The sequence below is a fragment of the Lagopus leucura genome, unplaced genomic scaffold (assembly GCF_019238085.1).
Source record: "Lagopus leucura isolate 7727_CA_CO unplaced genomic scaffold, USGS_WTPT01 Super-Scaffold_100159, whole genome shotgun sequence".
Classification (NCBI taxonomy): domain Eukaryota; kingdom Metazoa; phylum Chordata; class Aves; order Galliformes; family Phasianidae; genus Lagopus; species Lagopus leucura.
Genome location: NW_024962335.1, coordinates 21069313 through 21089093, shown reverse-complemented (window position 1 = coordinate 21089093; position 19781 = coordinate 21069313). Strand labels below are relative to the sequence as shown.

At 38.3% G+C, this 19781-nt stretch overlaps 1 protein-coding gene across 6 annotated transcripts in view; it reads left to right on the top strand.

Moving 5' to 3' along the window:
- BICD1 (BICD cargo adaptor 1) overlaps positions 1 to 19781 on the top strand; it is a 169527-nt gene that overhangs the window by 132161 nt on the left and 17585 nt on the right. For 2 of the 6 annotated variants that reach the window (XM_042889738.1, XM_042889739.1), the window contains exons 6-8: positions 4388 to 4539; positions 10969 to 11286; positions 12246 to 12436. In XM_042889738.1, the coding sequence (XP_042745672.1) occupies positions 4388 to 4539; positions 10969 to 11286; positions 12246 to 12436 (661 nt within the window). Of the gene's footprint in view, positions 1 to 4387; positions 4540 to 10968; positions 11287 to 12245; positions 12437 to 19781 lie in introns of those variants that run through there. The other 4 variants (XM_042889743.1, XM_042889741.1, XM_042889740.1 and 1 more) reach the window with 3 other exon arrangements.

Here is a 19781-nt window from a genome sequence, read left to right as displayed (position 1 = left end):
TACTTTTGTTTGCCCCATCCTCACTTTCAGAGAACTTTCCCCAGGTTTTTAATATCCTGGATTATTCCCCAGAACTGGTTCTTGGCACAGCCACACGATTCAGCTGACAGTCTTGGAGATTGGCAGTGAGGAAGGACAAACTCAGTTTTTAGGCTAGATTTGTTGCTGGAGGAAGCGCAGCATGAAGCTGTGTCTTCAGTTGGCCGTGTTCCTGAGCATGCTATCCATGGCACAGCCTAGTAGTGCAGTGGAGGGGACCAGATACTTGGGTACCTCTGAAAGAGGAGATCCAACTGCCTTTTCTCTCCTCATCTATTTCCCCATTGCACGTCCTGACTCTGAGGTACCTCAGGCTCATTTTCTGCCTGCTTGGCTCCCCAGACTGACTCACGGTAAGCAGAGAAGAAAACCATCCGGTGTGCAAAAGGTATGGTTGGGGAAAAGCTGGGTAATTAATCTTTCTGTGGCAGCTAGACAATATAAATTGACTTAGTTACCTTGCATCCTTAGAGCCGAGGAGTCTGATAGCAGTCAGCTTTGGTCAGCATCCAGGTCCGAAACTGATGAGCTCTGGGTAACCTGAGATGTGCACAGTCTGGAGCCCACCAGCTCTTGCAAGGACTGATGGAGGGAGATGAGCATTGCATGAAAGTGATGCCCTTCTGCTCCATTGGCCCTGGCTGCCTGGCTGCAGGTTTCTAGAAGAATTCCTCCCTGCTTCATCTTCCCTATTAAAAACACATTTTTCTTTGTTTTATTTACTTTGCTGATACTGAACTTGTGCCACCCAATCTTAGGAGACTTGCAGAGGGAGACCCTTGGCAGCCTGCAAAGGAGAGTGTCAAGAACTTGTCTGGTATATATAATGAGCATATAAGGAGCCTTTTAAAATAGTTAACAAAGAGAAAGAACTGTTGAAGTCTTTGTTGTTTTATGATGAAATGTGAATTTTGTCATATTTTACATGCTTTCATTTTTTATTATAACACAATTACTTTAAGACATTAATGATGGAAAAATACACTTTCACAAGGTTCTAACACCTGGAAAATAATTTTTCTACCCAGTAGCCTCAAGAAAGCTACTGGGTAGAAAATTGTTGATCGTCTACAGGAAAAGCAGAAGTCATTTATAAGCTTCATGCTTTCCAATTTCAAAATACTGAGATCGTGTTTTACTAATATTTTCAGAACAAAGGCAGTGATGAAACATTGCCAAGTTTGAAACCGCAGTGCTTATGCATTCCAGCTCACTTCTCTAGGAGTGTAAAATAGCCAGAGCAAACAGGTCATCTGGATTGTGGCCACTGAAACTTTGTTTTGCTCTATCAGCCTACCCAGCCAGAACACGCAGAGGAGATGCTCTTCATGAAATTCTCTGGTGCAGGATATTTTCCCCTTCAGTCTCTACTGGGACAGGGAGAGAATTTTGGTTGTGAAAAGTATCTGGAAGATTAAGATGGAAGGGGACTGATTGCCTTTAACTATTTCAGTCTAGTGCTTGCACGCAGTTTCCATGATATGTGGAACTATTGGGTTTACAGGGAATATGTATTCCCAATGCTAAGATAGTTAAACAATATTTTTGTTTTTGAGAAGTCTCACATTAGATGGAACAGAACATATCTTTAACTCATTTTCATTCCTAAGCAAAGGAAAAATCTTTACATTAATTCTGTTTGAACTGTCATATATAAAGGACAGTACGCTGGATTTCTCTTGCAGAACAAAGACCTTTGAATTCCAGCTTTGGGGCCAAACTCAGTTTGACCTGTAAATCCTAGCTCTGCTCTCATGAATCACTTCTGCCTCATTAGTGACCTGAGGATTCGTAAGTAAATCTGATTTAATCATGCTTGTTAAGCAGGAATTTGTCCCTCGACTCACCGTGTTCTAGATTTCCCTTCAAAAAAGAAGCTTTATTAAACATTATTCATCTTTCTTCTCCGTGTTAATTTACATGTACGTTTTAATCATGCCTGAAAACACAGAAAGCTCTGAAATCTGATGATTTCTGATTTGTCCTAACAAGGCACAGGGTGGTGTCAAGCATCCTGCATTATACAAAGCATGTCACTGGGATTGATAAAGCCACATTTATTTGAATATATCCCTGAGTGTTTTGTTTTGTTGTTGTTATTGGGGTTTTTTTGTTTGTTATTTTTTTAATCACTTGTTGAGGATTTCAACTTTGACATGGAAAATCTTTCAGCACATACCTATACAATTACAGGTAGTTGCTAGGGATTTTTTAAAATCTCTCAATGTAAGTTAGTGTGAAAGTGGAGATAACTTTATTGTTGAGTACACAATTGTGGAAAAAAAAAAAAAAAGGTAAAATTTTGGTGCTGCTGCTTGAAACTGTGCCATTTCCCCAAGTGCAAATTATTGTGTTTTAGCAGACATTAATATTTTGTTAAGAGACAATAGTGACAAATACAGCAAGTTCAGACAACTGACTTTAAAATAGGTTTCCAACTGTTTGATCATTAGCATTTATTGTCATGTTCCCTTGCTTGCTGCTTTAAAATAACGCTGTTCTACAGTTCTCTCCCCTTCTGATGGCTCAAGTACTCAAAGGGGAAAAGTAATTGCTGAAATGCTACAATTTATTCTGCTCTAAATGAAGCAAAAAAATAATGATAACCTCCCCACCCCTGCTAAAGGCAATGGAAACGTTTTTTCTTCATGTCATTCAATGGTAATAATTTAAACTGTCTCACAGCAGCAGTAGGTATAAAGATAATGTATACCTTTAAACATTTTGAATAATTTCAAAATGATACTAAACTTCATCAGTTCAACAAAAGATTCAACTCTTGCAAAAATGAAACAAATATAACTATTATAAGCAGTAGGACAGTAAAATAAAGCAAATTATTGGAGGAAATGGAAAAAACAGAAAGAAAGAAGGAAGCTGAGAAATTAAGGATTAGGTGGTTACAAATCCTTGCTTTACTTTTAAGTGAAAATTCTAATTTATCCTTTCTTTTTTCTTCTTTGTGGTTACTAAAGCTGCCAACATAATGTAGTTTCGCGCAACAGTAGGTATTGCCAGTGGTCAAATAAAGTACAACCTGCTACAGCCTAGCAGTCACCTCATGCAAAGAAAGCCGTGGCAGGGTGCATGAAGAAAACCACATCAGGCCAGCCCTCAGCTACAAAGGCTGAGTCTAACATGCCTTAGCAGCATGGTCAGACACACTTGGTGCTTTACTGCAAACCAGAAATGTGTTAGCAACTCCTCAAGCTGCAGTTACTTGATCACTTGTCTGAGCCCTCAGCATACAGCTGCATGGTTTTGCACAGAAATTTAAGGTTTCAAGTTGTAGACTGCTCATTAGGACTGGCTTTGTGCATTCAACTGCTTTCTCCTTTCCCTGGCTTCATGGAACTCAACATGGGCGTCCAACCTTTCAATGTGCCTGGGCTGCATTGAGAGGAGTTGTCTTGGGCTACATATCACATACATAATGTAGTTAATGTATACAACTAAGAAAACTTATTTTTTTAGATTTTTTAAGTAAAACATTGGAGAAGGAAAAAAAAAAAGCAAGATGAACATGGAACTAGTGGGATATTTGACCTTGTTCTTGTGAAAATAATACATTGGTCTGGTTCAATGGCAGTGGTTGTAATTCTTAGTGAGTTCTCAAGGTGCTCAGCGGAGATTTTTGGTGAAATTTTACTCTTCCCTAAAAGCAGTTGTTCACAAATGTACATAATGCCAAAAAGCGATGACATGAACAAGGTGTGAACATGAAGCGAGGGATATCTTTCTCTGGTGGGATAGGGCCTATAAAAGTTGAGTAGAGAGACATGATCAGATTTTTCTTTGATGTGAACATCTGATTGCAACTCAATACATTCCATTTCAAAATTTGCAGGTGATGTATTTATGTCTCTTGAAAACAGTCACAAATATACCAAAAATTTGATTATTTTTTCAGCACTCTTGAAACCTATTCTCATCTTCTATCAAAATGGAAAGCATGGCTGCATTTTGCTCACTGTTCACAGGACTGTGTTTAGCCAATGTATCGAAATGCATAAAATTATTTGCCATGACTTGAGTTAGTGCTGCACTGTGCCTTCCTCTTGCCCTGGTTTCAGCCCACACAGTGCCAATCAGACACCAATGTTTGGTTGTTGCTGAGCAGTGGGTGCATGCCTGGGGCTGAGCTGAGCCTCTTGGTGGGCAAGAGCCACTGCCATGATGGTGTGGGGCAGGGAGCAGCCACAGGATGGGCTGGGCCAGGCCATGTGCAGGCCACAGGCCGATGATTGGACACCCCTGGAGTACAACTTAAAGACAGCATGAAAGGGCACCATCTTAGCTGTTATCAGATGTCTGTGTGATAAGCAAATACCCTTGTCTATGTTTTCAGACAGCTGAAGTGGCATTAGCCAATCTGAAGAATAAGTACGAAAATGAAAAAGCTATGGTGACTGAAACCATGACCAAACTACGAAATGAGCTGAAGGCTTTGAAGGAGGATGCGGCAACCTTCTCATCCTTGAGAGCAATGTTTGCAACCAGGTAAGGGAAGTGATTTCACCGTCTGCCTCAACACTGTAAAAGTAAGTGTGCTAAATAGGAGCAGACTTAGCTATGGATGTTGGGTGCGTAAGAGGAGAAACAGAAATTATTTTTTGCAAGGTCAGGGATTTGCTGGATGAAGGTGAATGAGTCTTACAGTGCACGCTGTGAAAAACATGCAAGCTTTCAAGTGATACTGAGAAGCACGTCTTTGAAAATAGGGCTGGAGAATAGCAATGTCAATGCAACCTTGAATAAGGTGTTATAACTGCCAATATCAGTCTCCAGTCTATTTGCATTTATAGGGCTTTTTTAAGTGGAAATCAAACAGTAGATTTATATGGCTGATACTCATATTCAGAAGTATGCCATGATTCGATCGTGTAAAGCTGTCGTGTGGATAATGATGATCTTCAGAATCCTGTGTTTTCATTATCATGAGATTTATTACTTACCACTGGAAAAATCTATTTCATCAACCAGCCTGTGCTGTAATCCAGCGCTAATAATTCTAAGGCCATTGCAATTTCACATTCCAGCATGAACTCTTATTTTCTCCAGCTGTATTATTCAATTTATTAATTCTCTTCACAGGATCAAAGTTTCACTTATCTTCTGTAGCATAGTTCCTCCTGACAGGGCAGTAATTAATCATCTCTCTTCTTTCATTCTGCCACACTCAGAAGAGCCTTTGTTTTTAGCTGCTTTGTAAAAATTACCTACAAATAATTTGTATTTGAAGATCCGGTGATTCCATCAAAAAATTCTTAACACACAAATGAGATAGTAGTAACCTCAGAAAATTTTTCTGTTTATGTCATGATTTTTTTTCCCCATTATGATTAAATGCAGTGCAGATTTCTTGCTTGAACTTTAATCTCTAAGCAGTAAGACTTCGTGCCTCATGCCAACATCTCCCCAGCGCTCTCTTGTAGTACATAGGTGCCATCTCACCTCTTCCAGCCTTTTTTGGTCCTTTGTTGCTTGGTGACAGTAGCAGCAGCATCTGGGAGAGATGGAAAAATGGAGGAGGGGCCATTTGCATGCCATGACTTTGGTGCTGTGTACAAATTCATCATAGGTTCATCGTTGGAAGAGTACGTGTAGTGCCATAATGGAAATGAAGAACCAACTCATCAGGTGAAGTGAACCAAGGTAGCTCTGTTCATTTCATTGACATCTAGAGATTGTCTTCAGGAAAGCAAACTTCTGTGTGTGTTTTAAGAATATGTTTGTTGACTTTGTTTACAAACTCATTATTCTAAGAGTTACACAAATGTACTAACTTTGTACAACTACCTGGAGGGCTACTAAGCCCTGAGGAGAGAGCTAGCATCTTGAGCGTAACGCAAACAAGGGACTTATGTGGAGCCTATATCATTAACCTGCAAGATAAAACAAGTTTGGAAAGATCTGAAAGTTGTTACTTAAAGAGGATGTTAGGCTGTTGGTGTGCTGAATGCTTCTTATCCCATTTGGGCATCCTGACTGAACACTTTTGCCAGACAGAACACACATATCCTAAAGCTGGCAGGAGACAGTGTCTTATTTTCCATGAGAATGAAGCTTAAATAGTGCCATCCATCTATATGCCTATTCTAAATGTCTTATGTGGGCTGTAATTAAACTTCTGTTTCTCTTCTACAAACTATAAAGGGAATCTGAGTGACTTGCTGAGTTATTGATTTCCACTTTATAGGTGTCTAATATTAGTAGAGAAAAAACTCACACAAATTATCGACCGCTGTTTGTAAACTCCATGCAGTTGTGATTGAAAGCACACTGCATAGCCTATGGAATTTATCTCGGCCCTTGAGATCATAACTTTTGCACAGTGTTTTCTAGGGGCAGAGATGAAAAGTTACTCACTCATTGAAAAATATTGCACATCACTGGGATCCTATAGATTTTTCTATAAGATATTATAAAATATTACTTTTCCTTCCCTACTTTGTGATGTGTTCACCCTCATAACAAAATCAGTTTATCTAAATGTTCAAATCATTGGCTCATTCTGAATATTTCATTTGGAATATCATCTGTTTAAATGACAAAGCCATGATCTGCTGTAGATGTTCATTCAAGAAGATGAATCTGTTTGGAAATAGAAGAATGTAAGATTCTCCATGCAGTAACATTTGATTCAGTAGCAACATTCATTAAAAAACAAAACAGAAAAAAAAAACAGTTGTTTACTCTTGTTAAGTAAAACAGTTGTTTCCACGGTAATCTTACATCATGTAGTACTTACTTCTCAATTTTTGTTGTAGGGAGAACATCCCTCTGAGAATAGAGCTGTATTATAGATCTGAAAATGATTGTATATGCTGCTTGATTGACCAATGAAGGTTGATTACGAAACCTTCTGTTTAATAATCTCTTCCTTTCTGTTCATTTGACCCCTGAATGGATGTTCATTCTGGTGCTGAACTTTATGCTTTCTTCATCACATGCACTGAATGAAGTTCATGCCATGTTATAAGGAGAGAATAGCACAGATGACTGATTTGAATAACAAAGATTACAGTGTTCTCCAAAGCTTCATTATGTGGAGGGCAGGAGCATTCCTTTTTCCATGATTTTCCCTGATACTTGTACATTCTTCAATCTTTGAGTACTTTCTTCCTTTCTGCTCTTCCTCAACTCCAAAGTCATTCTGTCCAGCTTGTACCTCTTCTTTTGATCTTTTTATTTGCATGGACTGTTTGTTTCCTAATCCATGTCTCTGTGGTCCTGATCTCTACAGCTTCCTCCTTCTGTCTTCATTAGCCTTTATCCCTTTCTGAATTTACTTCAGAGCTGCCAAGGATGTCAAAGAGGTCCTCACCACAGTTCAAGCTCCCTTTTCCCCATACACTTCTCTTGAATCATGAAACCACATAAATTCAACAGACTTACAGGTGAAAGAGGGTCAGTTTTCTAGGCCCTTCTCGTAATCTATTTGGAAAGCTTAGAGACCTGGAGAAGGTTGAGATGTTGAAATTAACAGCAGAAATAAAATTTATCTTAGCTGAGAAGAACAGCTAATGTTACACTATAATTGTTCACTTTCAGGCATTATAAATATTTTGGTTTTTAAAGTCAACTGTGATACAGTTTTGGGGGCATGCAGTAGACTCCACTGATGGAGTCTCTTTCATATCAGCAGTTCCATTGGTGCATTTTAATGGTGTATTAACCCTGCTGCTGCAAATTCTGCTGTAGAAGTAATCTGCCGTGGCTGTGTGCTGGTGGGTTGTGTGGAGCTGGCAGAGCAGAGTTTAAATTCCTGCTTGATATGTGGGCAATATGTTGCCCATCAGACTCCCAGTCTGCTTATGTTCTGTGCTGTTTCTCCCACAACAGAAAAACTGTGTGAGCCTTTCCCGCTTTTCCTGTTGGGAGGGAATCGGAAGCTAATTTTACCAAGTCCCTACATAAATTTGTTTTCGCATCTTAGAGACTCTCTTAAAGAGAGAGCAAGAAATACGTCACACTCCTGATGCTGCATGCACTGATTTTATTCTCTGTCCATCAAGAGATTTTCTTATGATTTACAATTAGAGAAAACGTGTGCTTAAGAGATGGACTAGGAAGTATGGACAGATCCTAGAGCTATCCTGAAGGAGAAAGCATTTATAAGTAGAAGAGAATTATGCTTACATTGGCAGAGCAGAGATATGTCATTGACAGTGTCTCTGGGTTTAGCTGAAGCTCTGCTAAGATTTATGTGACCTCAATTATGCCTAGGCCTGACTCGTTATTCGGTTTACATTCCTCATGTGTTAGTTTATACGAAATAAGCAGGTCTATGCATTTGTCTGCTTCCTTTCTGAGACAAAAGAAGTGAGAAATAGAAGAAACCTTGACTTGTGTGCCCATGATAAGTAGACCAGCATACAAGACAACAGTGTTATTTACTAGTCAGTTGCATTTTACACCCATCACAGGACAAGGCACAAACTGGGAAAGAGCTCTGATGTGGGTGGTCCCTACCTGGAGGCATTCAAGGCCTGGCTGGATGGGGCTTTGAGCAACCTGGTCGAGTGGGAGGTGTCCTTGCAAGTGGCAAAGGAGTTGGAACAGGATGATATTAAGGCCTGTTCCAATCCAAACTGTTCTATGATTCTGTGTAGGAAGATGTAATGTAATTTCTGTTATTCACTATCTCTTGAGCTCTTTTAAAAGGCCCATTCAGAGCTCTGGAGCCCTGCCTGCTCTGCACTGCTCTGCACTGTGTCAGAAGTAATTTCTCTTAATAGCTCCTAACTTTTTCTTCCTCTTTATGACTTGAGACTTCACTAATGTTTATAAAATACATGGGGCAAAAGGCAATATGAACATGTAAAGTTTTTTTTCTTTTTAAATTGGAAACACTTCTATTTTTATCCCTTACTCGCGGGGATATAGCAGGGATTATTTTATTGCAGGGAAATGCCATGGCTGCAGGCAGTAGCTACCTCCCACTATATGGAATAACCTTTGTTGCTGCAGACTTCAAGGAGATCTCAGGCTGTTAATTCAATGGTTTCTAAAGTTAATTATGGCCTTCAGTTGTTTGATTTAGGTTTACCCTTTCTGAATGCTGTTTCTCAAAAAATATGTATTCTTGAGCAACCCGCACAGCGACAATGGCCCACATGTTTGGGCAAAATAATAGGAAACTTCGTGTCGTGGTGGAGGTCAGATGACTGGAACCACCCAAACACTGCAGTGAACTGCCAAGAATGCTGGATTGCTATTATGGGAAGACTTCTAGAAAGGGCATGCAGTTAATGAGAACAATTAGAATTAGAATTTTTTATTTACGGAATTGTTTTTATCTTGAGAGTAAGGCCAGCTAACAGCATTTAATTCATCCAGGTTTCTAAGGCCATCCTGTTAAGAGTTCACAGCAAGTTTGTCTAAGTCTGCTTCAGTACTGTCCATATTCATGGAAGTTATGTTAACTGTTCAGTTATGCTGTTTCGCAAAGCAGATTTCTAGATACAAGAACATCCTGAGGCCTGAGGAAAAAAACAGACCTCTTCCAAAAAGAAAAAAATTTTTAGGATGCTTCTGGGCATTCTAAAGCAAGGCAATTTGTTCCTCCAGTGGTACAGTGCTACAGGTGTTGTTGCAGATGTCACTTCTTTATTGTAATTCTCAACAGAAAATGTATTTGAAAAGAAGTGTCCTCTTGAAATAGAGGAAAGCAGGAGAGAATGAAAAATTGATACAGGATGATCCATTTGGTTACATGATTGAATCTTTAAAACTCTGACAGCTCAGACCTTATAGTAGTTCCTATTTCAAATGAATTTAATTTCCAGAATGTTTGTTTCATTTTCATGTTTCATCAACAACTCTGGCCAAGATCTCATAGCCTGCAACAGAAGTAGATGTGCAAGTGCACTTGAAGTCAAACAGTGTTTTAGAAATCTCTCTCTACCTCAGGGCTTATATACAGTCATGCTTGTTAAGGTCCTGTAGGAGAAAGGTAATACTGAAACTATAATTGAAATTACGGCTGGCATAACCATTTTTCTTTGAGTTAAAGTGCCTATGTTATTCAAAAGGAGAGTGCCATGTGTGTGTGCGTGTGACAAGGAGAAGTGTGAAGTTTTGCGTATGTTTTGCTTCTGTTTCCCAAAGAGAAGTTTAAGGTTACAAAAATAAATAAATAAATAAATAAATGCAATCACTCCATTTGCAATAATTCACAAAGTTTATTGGTTCACATATTCTGAGAAGTAAAACTAACACGCTTTTCTTTCCTTATTTTCTGTGAATGGTAATGATAAAGTTAAATCCTCATCCAGTATGTTGTGGTAATTACATAGGAAAGTTATTTAAATTTACACAGGTAAGATGTGGGGAGGAGATTTGATGAAAGATGCATTATTTCATATAAAAAGTCCTTAGATATTGCCACGACTGTCTGATGATCAGACAGTGTTGCTAGCTGCGAATCGTTTCACTGATGGCATGCATCTACCATTGTTATTGATTGGATGTTTCCAATTTTAATGAATTGTAACTATTTCACTTCAGAAAGTCACTAAGACCATTCTAAAATGCCTTGCTCTTCCTATTCATTTTACTGAATCAATGTTTAAAGCAGGACTAAACTGCATTTGATCCTAAATGCTAACGAAATTATAAGGAGGTGGTTTTGTTTCAAAATCTGTCTCAGAGATCCAATGTTTACCTAACTGATTAGAAACATATTACATTGTCATTATTATCATTATAGATACAGGTTTTACTGCTGATTGAGAAGTACTGGCGTTCAGATCCAAGTCCAAATTTATTCAGCAGGACAAGAATACAGGCTCTCTGCTTCCAGAATTTGGTTCAGCAAAAGCTTGGATCTGAATCTGCCTCTATAACTGAGGTCTGGAATTACGATCACTTTAGGGTTGGCTCTTGGATCAGCTCCCCAGATTTCTGCCTTGTTTGTTTTCCCAGGTGTGATGAGTACGTCACGCAGCTGGATGAGATGCAAAGGCAGCTGGCAGCTGCAGAGGATGAGAAGAAGACCCTAAACTCTCTGTTGCGCATGGCTATCCAGCAAAAACTTGCCCTTACCCAACGACTGGAAGATTTAGAGTTTGACCATGAGCAGTCCCGACGCAGCAAAGGCAAGCTTGGAAAGAGCAAGATCGGCAGCCCTAAAGTAAGTGAGGAGGCATCAGCCACCGTGCCAACCATAGACACTTTCCTCCTGCATAGTCAGGGCCCACAGCAGCCAAACTTACTGGTCAGCAGTGGCACTCAGAGGAAAAGGTATGCATGCAGTGATCTTTATAGTACAGTGCAGTGTCCAGACTTTCATTAAAGTCGTTCACTGAATTGTAAGCATTCTATTTTTGGTTTTCTTTTCTTTTTTATATTTGAGTGGGGAGAAGGAGGTGGGGAACATATGAATACAGAATTCAAAGCCTGGCAACATGTGGTTCTGGTCCACCTACTCACAATGTTATTTCCTCCTTCTTAATGCGGTGTTTTGCATTATATTGTGTTGGTGTCTCGGTGCATCTTGTGTGTCTTTAATATTAGTGTAAATATATTTTCTTTAACAACCCTTCCTTAAGTTTCCCTTAAGATTTTTCATAATGAGCATCTGAAATCTAAAAGAATTGTTCTGTATGAGCATTTCAGTGCTTAACACAAAAGAAGTTGCATCTCTTTGTTAAGCTCTGATGCTCACTTGCTTTTCATCAGTGCAAAAAGAATATGGATGTGTTCACTCTGATCAATTTTTCTGCATAGGAGCAAGCAACCTTTTGAAGGGGGATGGCTGCCATTCATAGCCTAATGCAAATATTTTGCTGCTTAAGCAGTGAGTTCTCGTCTTGTCTTGTGACTGTCCTGCCAAAGCTCTGTAGCTGTGGGAATCTCCATGGTTCTGAAGACAAAAAGGACTCTGCTAGAGAAGTCCTAGATAATTGTTCATTTTTCTTATATGTTCTAGTCACAATGCAAAAATAAGAGAACATTCTGGGAGCCTTGTATGTATCAACTCCGGGATGCTGAGATATAAGTCAACCTCATCTCCTCCTCCCCTAATTTGATTTCCAGTGCAGTCAAGGTGCTCTGCCATGGAAATGACACGGGATGGCAACAGTAGTTGGTTTTTACCTATTAAGCAAATTAACATAATATTGTCATTGATGAGGTTTTGAAAGGTAATTAAAGTAAAACTCTTTTGTTTCCATATGTATTTTTCTTGGATCTCCTGCAAGACTATTCTCACCTTCCCTTTGTGATCAGAGCCATCCCAGGACTTCAGGGACCTACCTCCAGAAATTATTAAGAGCCCCCCCTCATCCCGCCTCCACAGAATCATATCTTCTGAGGGGTCCCCCTTCCATGAGTGAATTCATCCATGGGCACCGTCTCAGCAAGGAAAAAAGGTTAACTGTGGCCACACCAGGTAAACATTTTTTCCTTGGGTGCATGTGGTGCTGAGTGGTTAGCAGAGCAGGGGACCCTCCCGGCACTGCAGATGCAATCTAATTTGGGTACCTTCTTGCGACTTGAACAGCAAAATGTCTTCTCCTGTGTCACCTGTAGCAGGAGCTGACATTCTGCCAGCTGTGGCCCAAACTGGTTCCAAATGCAGTGGGGGAAGTCCCACTGAGGAATACATGGGTGCAGTCCTGCTGGCATCCACAGAGGCTGCACCCTTGTGCTTAGGTGGTGCTTGGCTATGTTGATAGTCATCAAAGGAGACTCAGACTGAACAAGACAGAGAAGTCAGAGGGATGAGGACTAAGGATGGAGTTGCTGGCATTGTCCATCTCCTGCCCACACTGCAGTATTCAGTCAGGTTTTTCTAAGGTGTAATGTCAAACTCAGAAGATCTAGCTTATATAAACTGAGTTGTGAAGTGTTATCTTCGCAGGAAGCTTTTGCTCCTCCTTTCCTGCCAAACTGTAGTATCTGCTTAGAACAGTGTGCAAAAGGAAATCCAATCTGAAAGTCATTTCAAAGGTTGTGACATCTTTCTCCTGACAAAGTAATAACTACTTTTCTTCTGTGCCTGTGCAGAACTTTTAGCCTGCAACTATGCACATCTTTTTCATTTAGAGTTCTGAGATTTCTTATACACAAAAAGCAGAAGTAGAATATGTAAAAGCTAAAATCCATGAAGTGCTTTCTGCTAAAGTAAATACCTATTCCAGAAAGCTGAGCAATACCCTAGAGTATGTTATGTCTCAGTGCCATAAATATCATACCACCTTTGAGTAGTGCCATGCCGGTAATACTCGTAACACTCATAAGGACAAGTGTAAAACTGCAGTTACTGTTTCTGCTAAGGAGTGGTGCAATAAGTAAATTGAAGAGCTGGTTCCTGTGAGGAAAAGGGTGGGTAGGAAAAAGCAAAGACTTAAAAATTTGTAAAATAAAAGGTACAGAGCTTTTGTGAGGAAGTGGAAGGAAGTAGACCCTCAGATGGCAATCTTCTACCATATGTTTTACAAGACCTCTATTTCTAATTGTACTTCTAATGTACAATTTACAAGAGACCATCAGGCCAAGGAAAAATGGTGTTTAATCCAAGGACTTGATGACCTTTGTGTGAAGACATGTGACCTCTGTATCGGATCTGCTCTTTGATGGTTAGAAGAAGCAATGATTTAAAAAGAAGACTGCTCAACAGATAAGACAAATTATTTACTGTTCTGCAAAATTGTTAGTAATAAATATATAAATTTTACATTACATTGTAAAAGATGTGATCTTTGAATATGGAACTCTAGGTCCTGACTTTCTTTATGCATTAAATTTTTGTCCCCATTTTTGTGGACCACCATCTAATGTCTCTCAGAGCATCACAGATTCACAGGCCAACAGAGTGAGAAACACTGGCACAGTCTTTCTGACTTCTTGCGGTAACAGAGGCCAAGGGATAAAGCAGCTTGAAAAGTAGAATTGCCTTGAAAATATATTTGTTTAGAGTCTCATCTGACACCTTAGGTACATCTTTTTAAGTGAAGAGGCTTGAGACAGTGCTACTGATTTATGTCACAGTTTCCCTTGTGATCATAAAATAGTCAGCTTTCTGACTGCATTTGTCAAAACTGTATTCCATTACATGGACTTGGTCTCAGCCAGGCATCCTGACAGGTGAGCCTGACAGGTTCAAACCAGTGATTTATTTTGAGCACTCCAATTCCATTCTCAGCAAAGCCCATGTCAGAATCAGGATGAGGATCAGCATCAGTCTTGCCAATTCCTGGAAGGTTATTAAAAGACCAAAGGAGTAAGACACTAAGTAGGATTTTATGTGTTCTGTCTAGTTATCTTTTTTTCCTGAAGGTAAAAGGAACAGTAAAAGATGGTATTCTGCTGCCTTTAGGGAATGTTTAAAATGCCTGCTTGTAACAGAGAATTTATTTTTCCAGATGATATATGCAGTAAAACAAACAAGCAAAGTAACAACTCCCACCTTCTTGGGTGGGTTTTCTATGGCACTGAGGTTGCCAGAGTGCAAGAAACATCTGGACAATCCTTTCAGACAAATGGTCTAATTTTTGAGTGGTCCTGTCTGGAGCCAGGAGTTGGACTCAATGATCCTTACAAGTCTCTTCTAACTTAAGCTGTTCTATGATTCTTCTTCATCACAGAAATGGCAAAAGAACTATGTCCAAACTCATACGCTAGGAGTGGGAGGGAGAATGAATCAGGACAAAATTAATTGTGTTGGGTTTTAATTTTGTTTTTTAAAGCTGTGAAAGGTTTCCATCCTCTGAAGATTTCAGCCACACGATATGTGTGATTTGCTATCTTTTCATTAGCTCCTAGTACTGGGGACTGCAAGGCTGTAGGTGGGAATGCATTTGATGGAGACTAAGAGCCAGAAAGCTGCTTTCTTCAGAGGTAGATCCTGGCATGAAGAATCACTCATAAAGCCCTGAAGACTCACTACTGAAGCTAAACTAAGGGCCTTTCAAGAGAGTAATTTCTTACTTGATTTCCCCTTGACTGCCCTCAACTTTGAATCAGCACGTGTGTCCATCTGACATCAAGCTGTGGCAATATGACCTTATCTGGGCTGTCTAATTGAATTAATGGCTGCTAACCACTGTGGCTAAATATATCACTCATCCATTTCCAAAGTATCGCACTTCATTTCCTCTAGGTAATACCCTAGGTAATGGTATGCATATAGTTCTGCCGTGCATTTCTTTTTCCCTTCTGTTATTAACATGTATTTTTACACATCAAAATCTTTATTCTTCTGATAGAGAGATCCAGCCTGTATTTGTCCAACAGAATTCCAGCCTACTTTCGCACGTTGCTTTTTTCACGATTACCTGAAGAATTCAGGGCATAAAGAAAAAAGCTGGTTTTGGCATTGTTTAACACTGCATTAAAAATGACCTTTCATTGCAGTTGTATTCAAAATCTTTCCAAATTTTCGTATACAGGGCTTGAAAACAAAGTCAGTAGATATCTCCTATTATCTTACAGTCAGAAAAATGAAATACGCTTCTCCTGACTTCTTCAGCAAAAGAACAAGACAGAAAAAGACTACTATAAGTGCCTTGATACTAGTTAGTTGTTTTTTTTTCTTCTTTTTTTTCTATCTGTTACTTTAGGATGGGAATTCTCAAAGTTGAATTTAAAATTCCCCAATTCTGGTTGAAGATTTGTGTACAGTCCAATATTTTACTCTACGGAAGTAGAAAAAGAAAGAAAATGTGTGACACATTCCTCTCAAATCTATAGCCTATCTGAGTTCTCATGTTTGCTGACACAACCTGGTTTAGCCTATCAAGTTTCTACAGAACTATCTTGATTTACTTCAGTTTTTGTTCTGTAGGTTTTAGATTTTTTTAATTTTTTTTTCCATTTTTGCAAGACCATTTCATAGAATGGTGTTTCTAAAGCTTGTAAAAATAAAAGCCACTTTTAATGGCTTTTGACAGTAAATTTTGGAGAACTGTTCTTTCCATAAAACACATTAAACATGAAAGTTTGCTTGATTTTCAGATGTCTTTCAAGGCTGTTTTACAGAATAGCTTTTACTTCTCCTGAGAAGAGACTAATATGGGAGATAAAGACAGCTCAAGGAGTGCCATATAATAGTGCAACTGCTCAAGCACTCAGACCATCACTTCTTGTACTTAATTAAAAGTATATGTATATCTTAACAGAAAATCATCCAAGACTAATTTCCACTGTAGCTCTGTTATATTCAAATCAAAAATGATTAACAATTTGATACAAATAACTAGTTTTTACTTAATGGTTTGCATTCTTACCATCAAACTCAGCTGAATTTGTGTAATGCTGAAGGAAATTCCGATAGAGTGATACGATAATAAATGCTAATAGATTATCCAAGAACTAATTTGCACCATCTGAAGGTCGAAATTATTTCTTAAAGCTGAGAAGGAAAACAATGAAAGAAACTCAGTCATCCAATATGGAGGTCCTAGTAAGTCTCTCAGTTAAGTTTTTAATTTGAGACACAAGGGGAATTGCGTAAGAGTTGTCTTTGTTAACTGCCCTTTTACAGGTAGTGGTTTCACCTAAGAGGAGTAAGTTAGAAATCTGGGAATGCACAGTCTTACCAATACGAGGAGCAGTGGGTCTTCTGAGTAGAGCAGTCATTATAGGGAGTTATAGGAAATGCAAGGTGTTGTGTAACCTCTCCTGACAGAAGGATTGGGCAACACCCACTGCTGCTATTTTCATTTCTTCATACTATATGTTGAGCTCTTTCAAGGTGTAATTTTTTAGGAAAATGCTTTTTAAGAAATACTCTGTAGATTCACTGTGAAAACAAAAGTGCACAACCTTTCTCTTATATATGTCTTAAAATAACATTGTTGTGGAAGTTGTCACATGGGACAAGATTCTTGGCTTCTGTTTCTGCTTTTTCACATTGTTTAAGTAGTGGGAAGATACGGAAAATATGTTCAAAGAGAATATTATGGGTAGAAACTCTTGGTAGGAGACGAAGCTGGCTTTCCCTTCCCAGTTTGGATGCAGTGTTTGGGAAAATGATCAGGAGTGGTTCAGGCTGATGCTCAATGGAAGAGGCTGTCCACAGAGAAGACCCATGCACCCTACATAAATGGAAAGGCAGGGGGAAGGGGAAGATGTTTTTGATAGTAGTTTGTATCTTCTTTCAGTATGTGGTGAATAGGGCTTAAGCTCATGGTCTGTAGCTGTGTGCTTTGTTTTCTTGCTTAGAAATATTTCGCAAAAAATGGCTCTAGCTTTGCTTTAGAACTTAAATACCAGAATCACAACGCTTCTCAGACATTTCTGAACCATGCTACCATAAATACTACTTCAGTTACCTAAACTTTGCCTTTTTTAATACACTTCTTTCACTTTCGAAACAGTAGGACTGTTAGAACTCTGAACAGTGAAGAAAGCATGGCTTATTTAAAAATTATTATGGAAGAAGTTGTTTGAGGAATATTATCAGACGAGGCCTGAATTTTGTTAGGAGCATGCACTGAAGATCTCCATAACTGATCAGGTCATCCTGTGATCAGTTTTCAAAGCAGTTATTTACTTCCCCTAGTTGAGTTATCTCCGAGCTTGTATAATCAACTATGGCAAGGCTCATACAATATTGGTGTAACATGTCTCTGCTCTCCATAGAAAACAAATTTTATGTGACTTTTACCAGTGTTCTGAAAAGCTAGAGGGTTTTTTTGTTTGTTTGTTTTAATCTGAACATGATGCTCTTCACAGAAAGGATAATTCAGTCATTATTACCTGTGTTCCACTTTTTGTTCTGCATTGTTCTATTTTCTGTGACTTTTGTAAATATGACATATCTGTGTATATAAGTGTCCATTGTTTAATGAGTGTTATTAGTGCATATATACAGATATATGTATATACTTTCTTGCTCTTGGGGCCATGTCGTGCATCTGATATGCTCATTTAACAAAGCTTAATGAGCATTACATGTTTATGCCATTTCAAGCATGGTACATTGTCCTTGTGAAGGCCGTTTTGAATTTGAAGAAGAGTATCCTTGCCAAGGACATTAGTTGGCTGTAACTGATGAAGAAGTCAGCTAGCTAAATGTACTTTTACCTCTTGGTGCCACTGTGAACAGGACTTTTTTGCTCTATGCTTTTCCTCTCTTTCACTTAGCTTTCCAGTTGCCACAGATGAGACCAAAATCATTTCATGCTTATCAGTATAATTTAGCTACTTCAACGTAATTTAGCTGCTATGTCATGAATTCACTGCAATTCTGTGGGTTACATTGAATTCTTACTTTTATTTTTCCTTACATAAAAAGTGGATACAAAATAAAACCTCTTTTAATAGAAATCCAGATCTCTTTGTTAAAAGATTTGGGGAAAAAAAAAAAAAAAAAAGAAAAAGATTGCAGTGAAACCCATGCCTTACTGTTGCATATTTTCATCAAAAGGTTATTGACATTTTTCCTTCTATATCCAAGTTATGATCTCATTGTTAGCTGGAATATTAAATGTTAACATAATTTGCTGAAGTTCTCCAGTAAATCTTTATTAGACTCCTGATTATTTCTAACAATATGGGCATGCAGGTGATACATCATATGTTATAGGTGTGTTACCAGATATTTCTTGCTTTCTGTGAAAATTTTGGGCTTTGGAATCCAATGTTATCTATTAGCTAAAATAGCACTTCAAGTTTCTTGAAAATGTTGATAACAAAAATCATCTGTCTTTATCTTCTTTTATGACAAGGTTTAATGTGGTTTCACGACTTACTGATTTTTACCATCAAATATACAGGAATATTCAATATTGCGCTTCTCATCTCATAAAATAGGCAAAGCAGAAGTGAGTATCTGTTTAAATTAGACACACTGATATTTTAGCTCTCCGATAGAGCAGCTCCTTGGACTGTTGTGATGTATGGAGTAAGTTCACCAGAAATCTTTAACCAAATTGAGTATCTCTAATAATAAGTATCTTCCTGCCTGCATTTTTACGAAAACTTACAGTTGTACCTTATGTTGTTTCTTCCAAAGCCTATTTAAGCTGTTATTCCCATTAGCTTCAAGTTTTGGATCAGGCCCTTGTTTTCCTGCAAAATACTGCAAATATTTTTGGTTTAAATGTATTTGTGACCATCTGAAATATATTTCAGAAACTAAGGTTTCATAAAAAATGGATAATCATCTCAACAGAAATATGATTTATTTTAAGACCTTCCTTTTCCTCTTTTGCAATCTCTGAAATGTGTGTGTGTCTGTTAGTGAATAAGTATCTCATGATGCCTCAGATCTTTCTAAATGTGCTTTTTATGAACTGCGTATAAAAGAAACTGAATGTATTTATTGTTTCAGCTTCTACCCATTCCCATTTCTGCTGTTTTACTAACCCATTATTTAGCTTCTTGACAGATTTAATGAGGAATTATTTAAAGCATTAAAAGAAACCATTTGAAAAATGACATAAACTCATCGTGATATAAAAAGTGTGAATAAACCTACAGAGTTGACAATTAGTCTTTTAATGTTTTTAGTTTAAACTTGGAGAATAAATGTATCTCACACATTTTATTAATGAGTAAGAAAAAATCTTCTATTATTATTGCTGTTCTTAATATGAGCTCCAGTAAAGAGCAAGACTGGCATATAGCTTGGATATGTCAATATTGAAGCACATGGATTGATGGGAAACAGCTCTCAAGGCTGGGGATAATTTAGATCTAAAAATAAAGTAGAAGTCAAGTCATGCAAGGTAAGGGGGGAGAGAGTATTTTGTTACTGCTGCACAGATGAAAGAGCTCCAAGAATATAG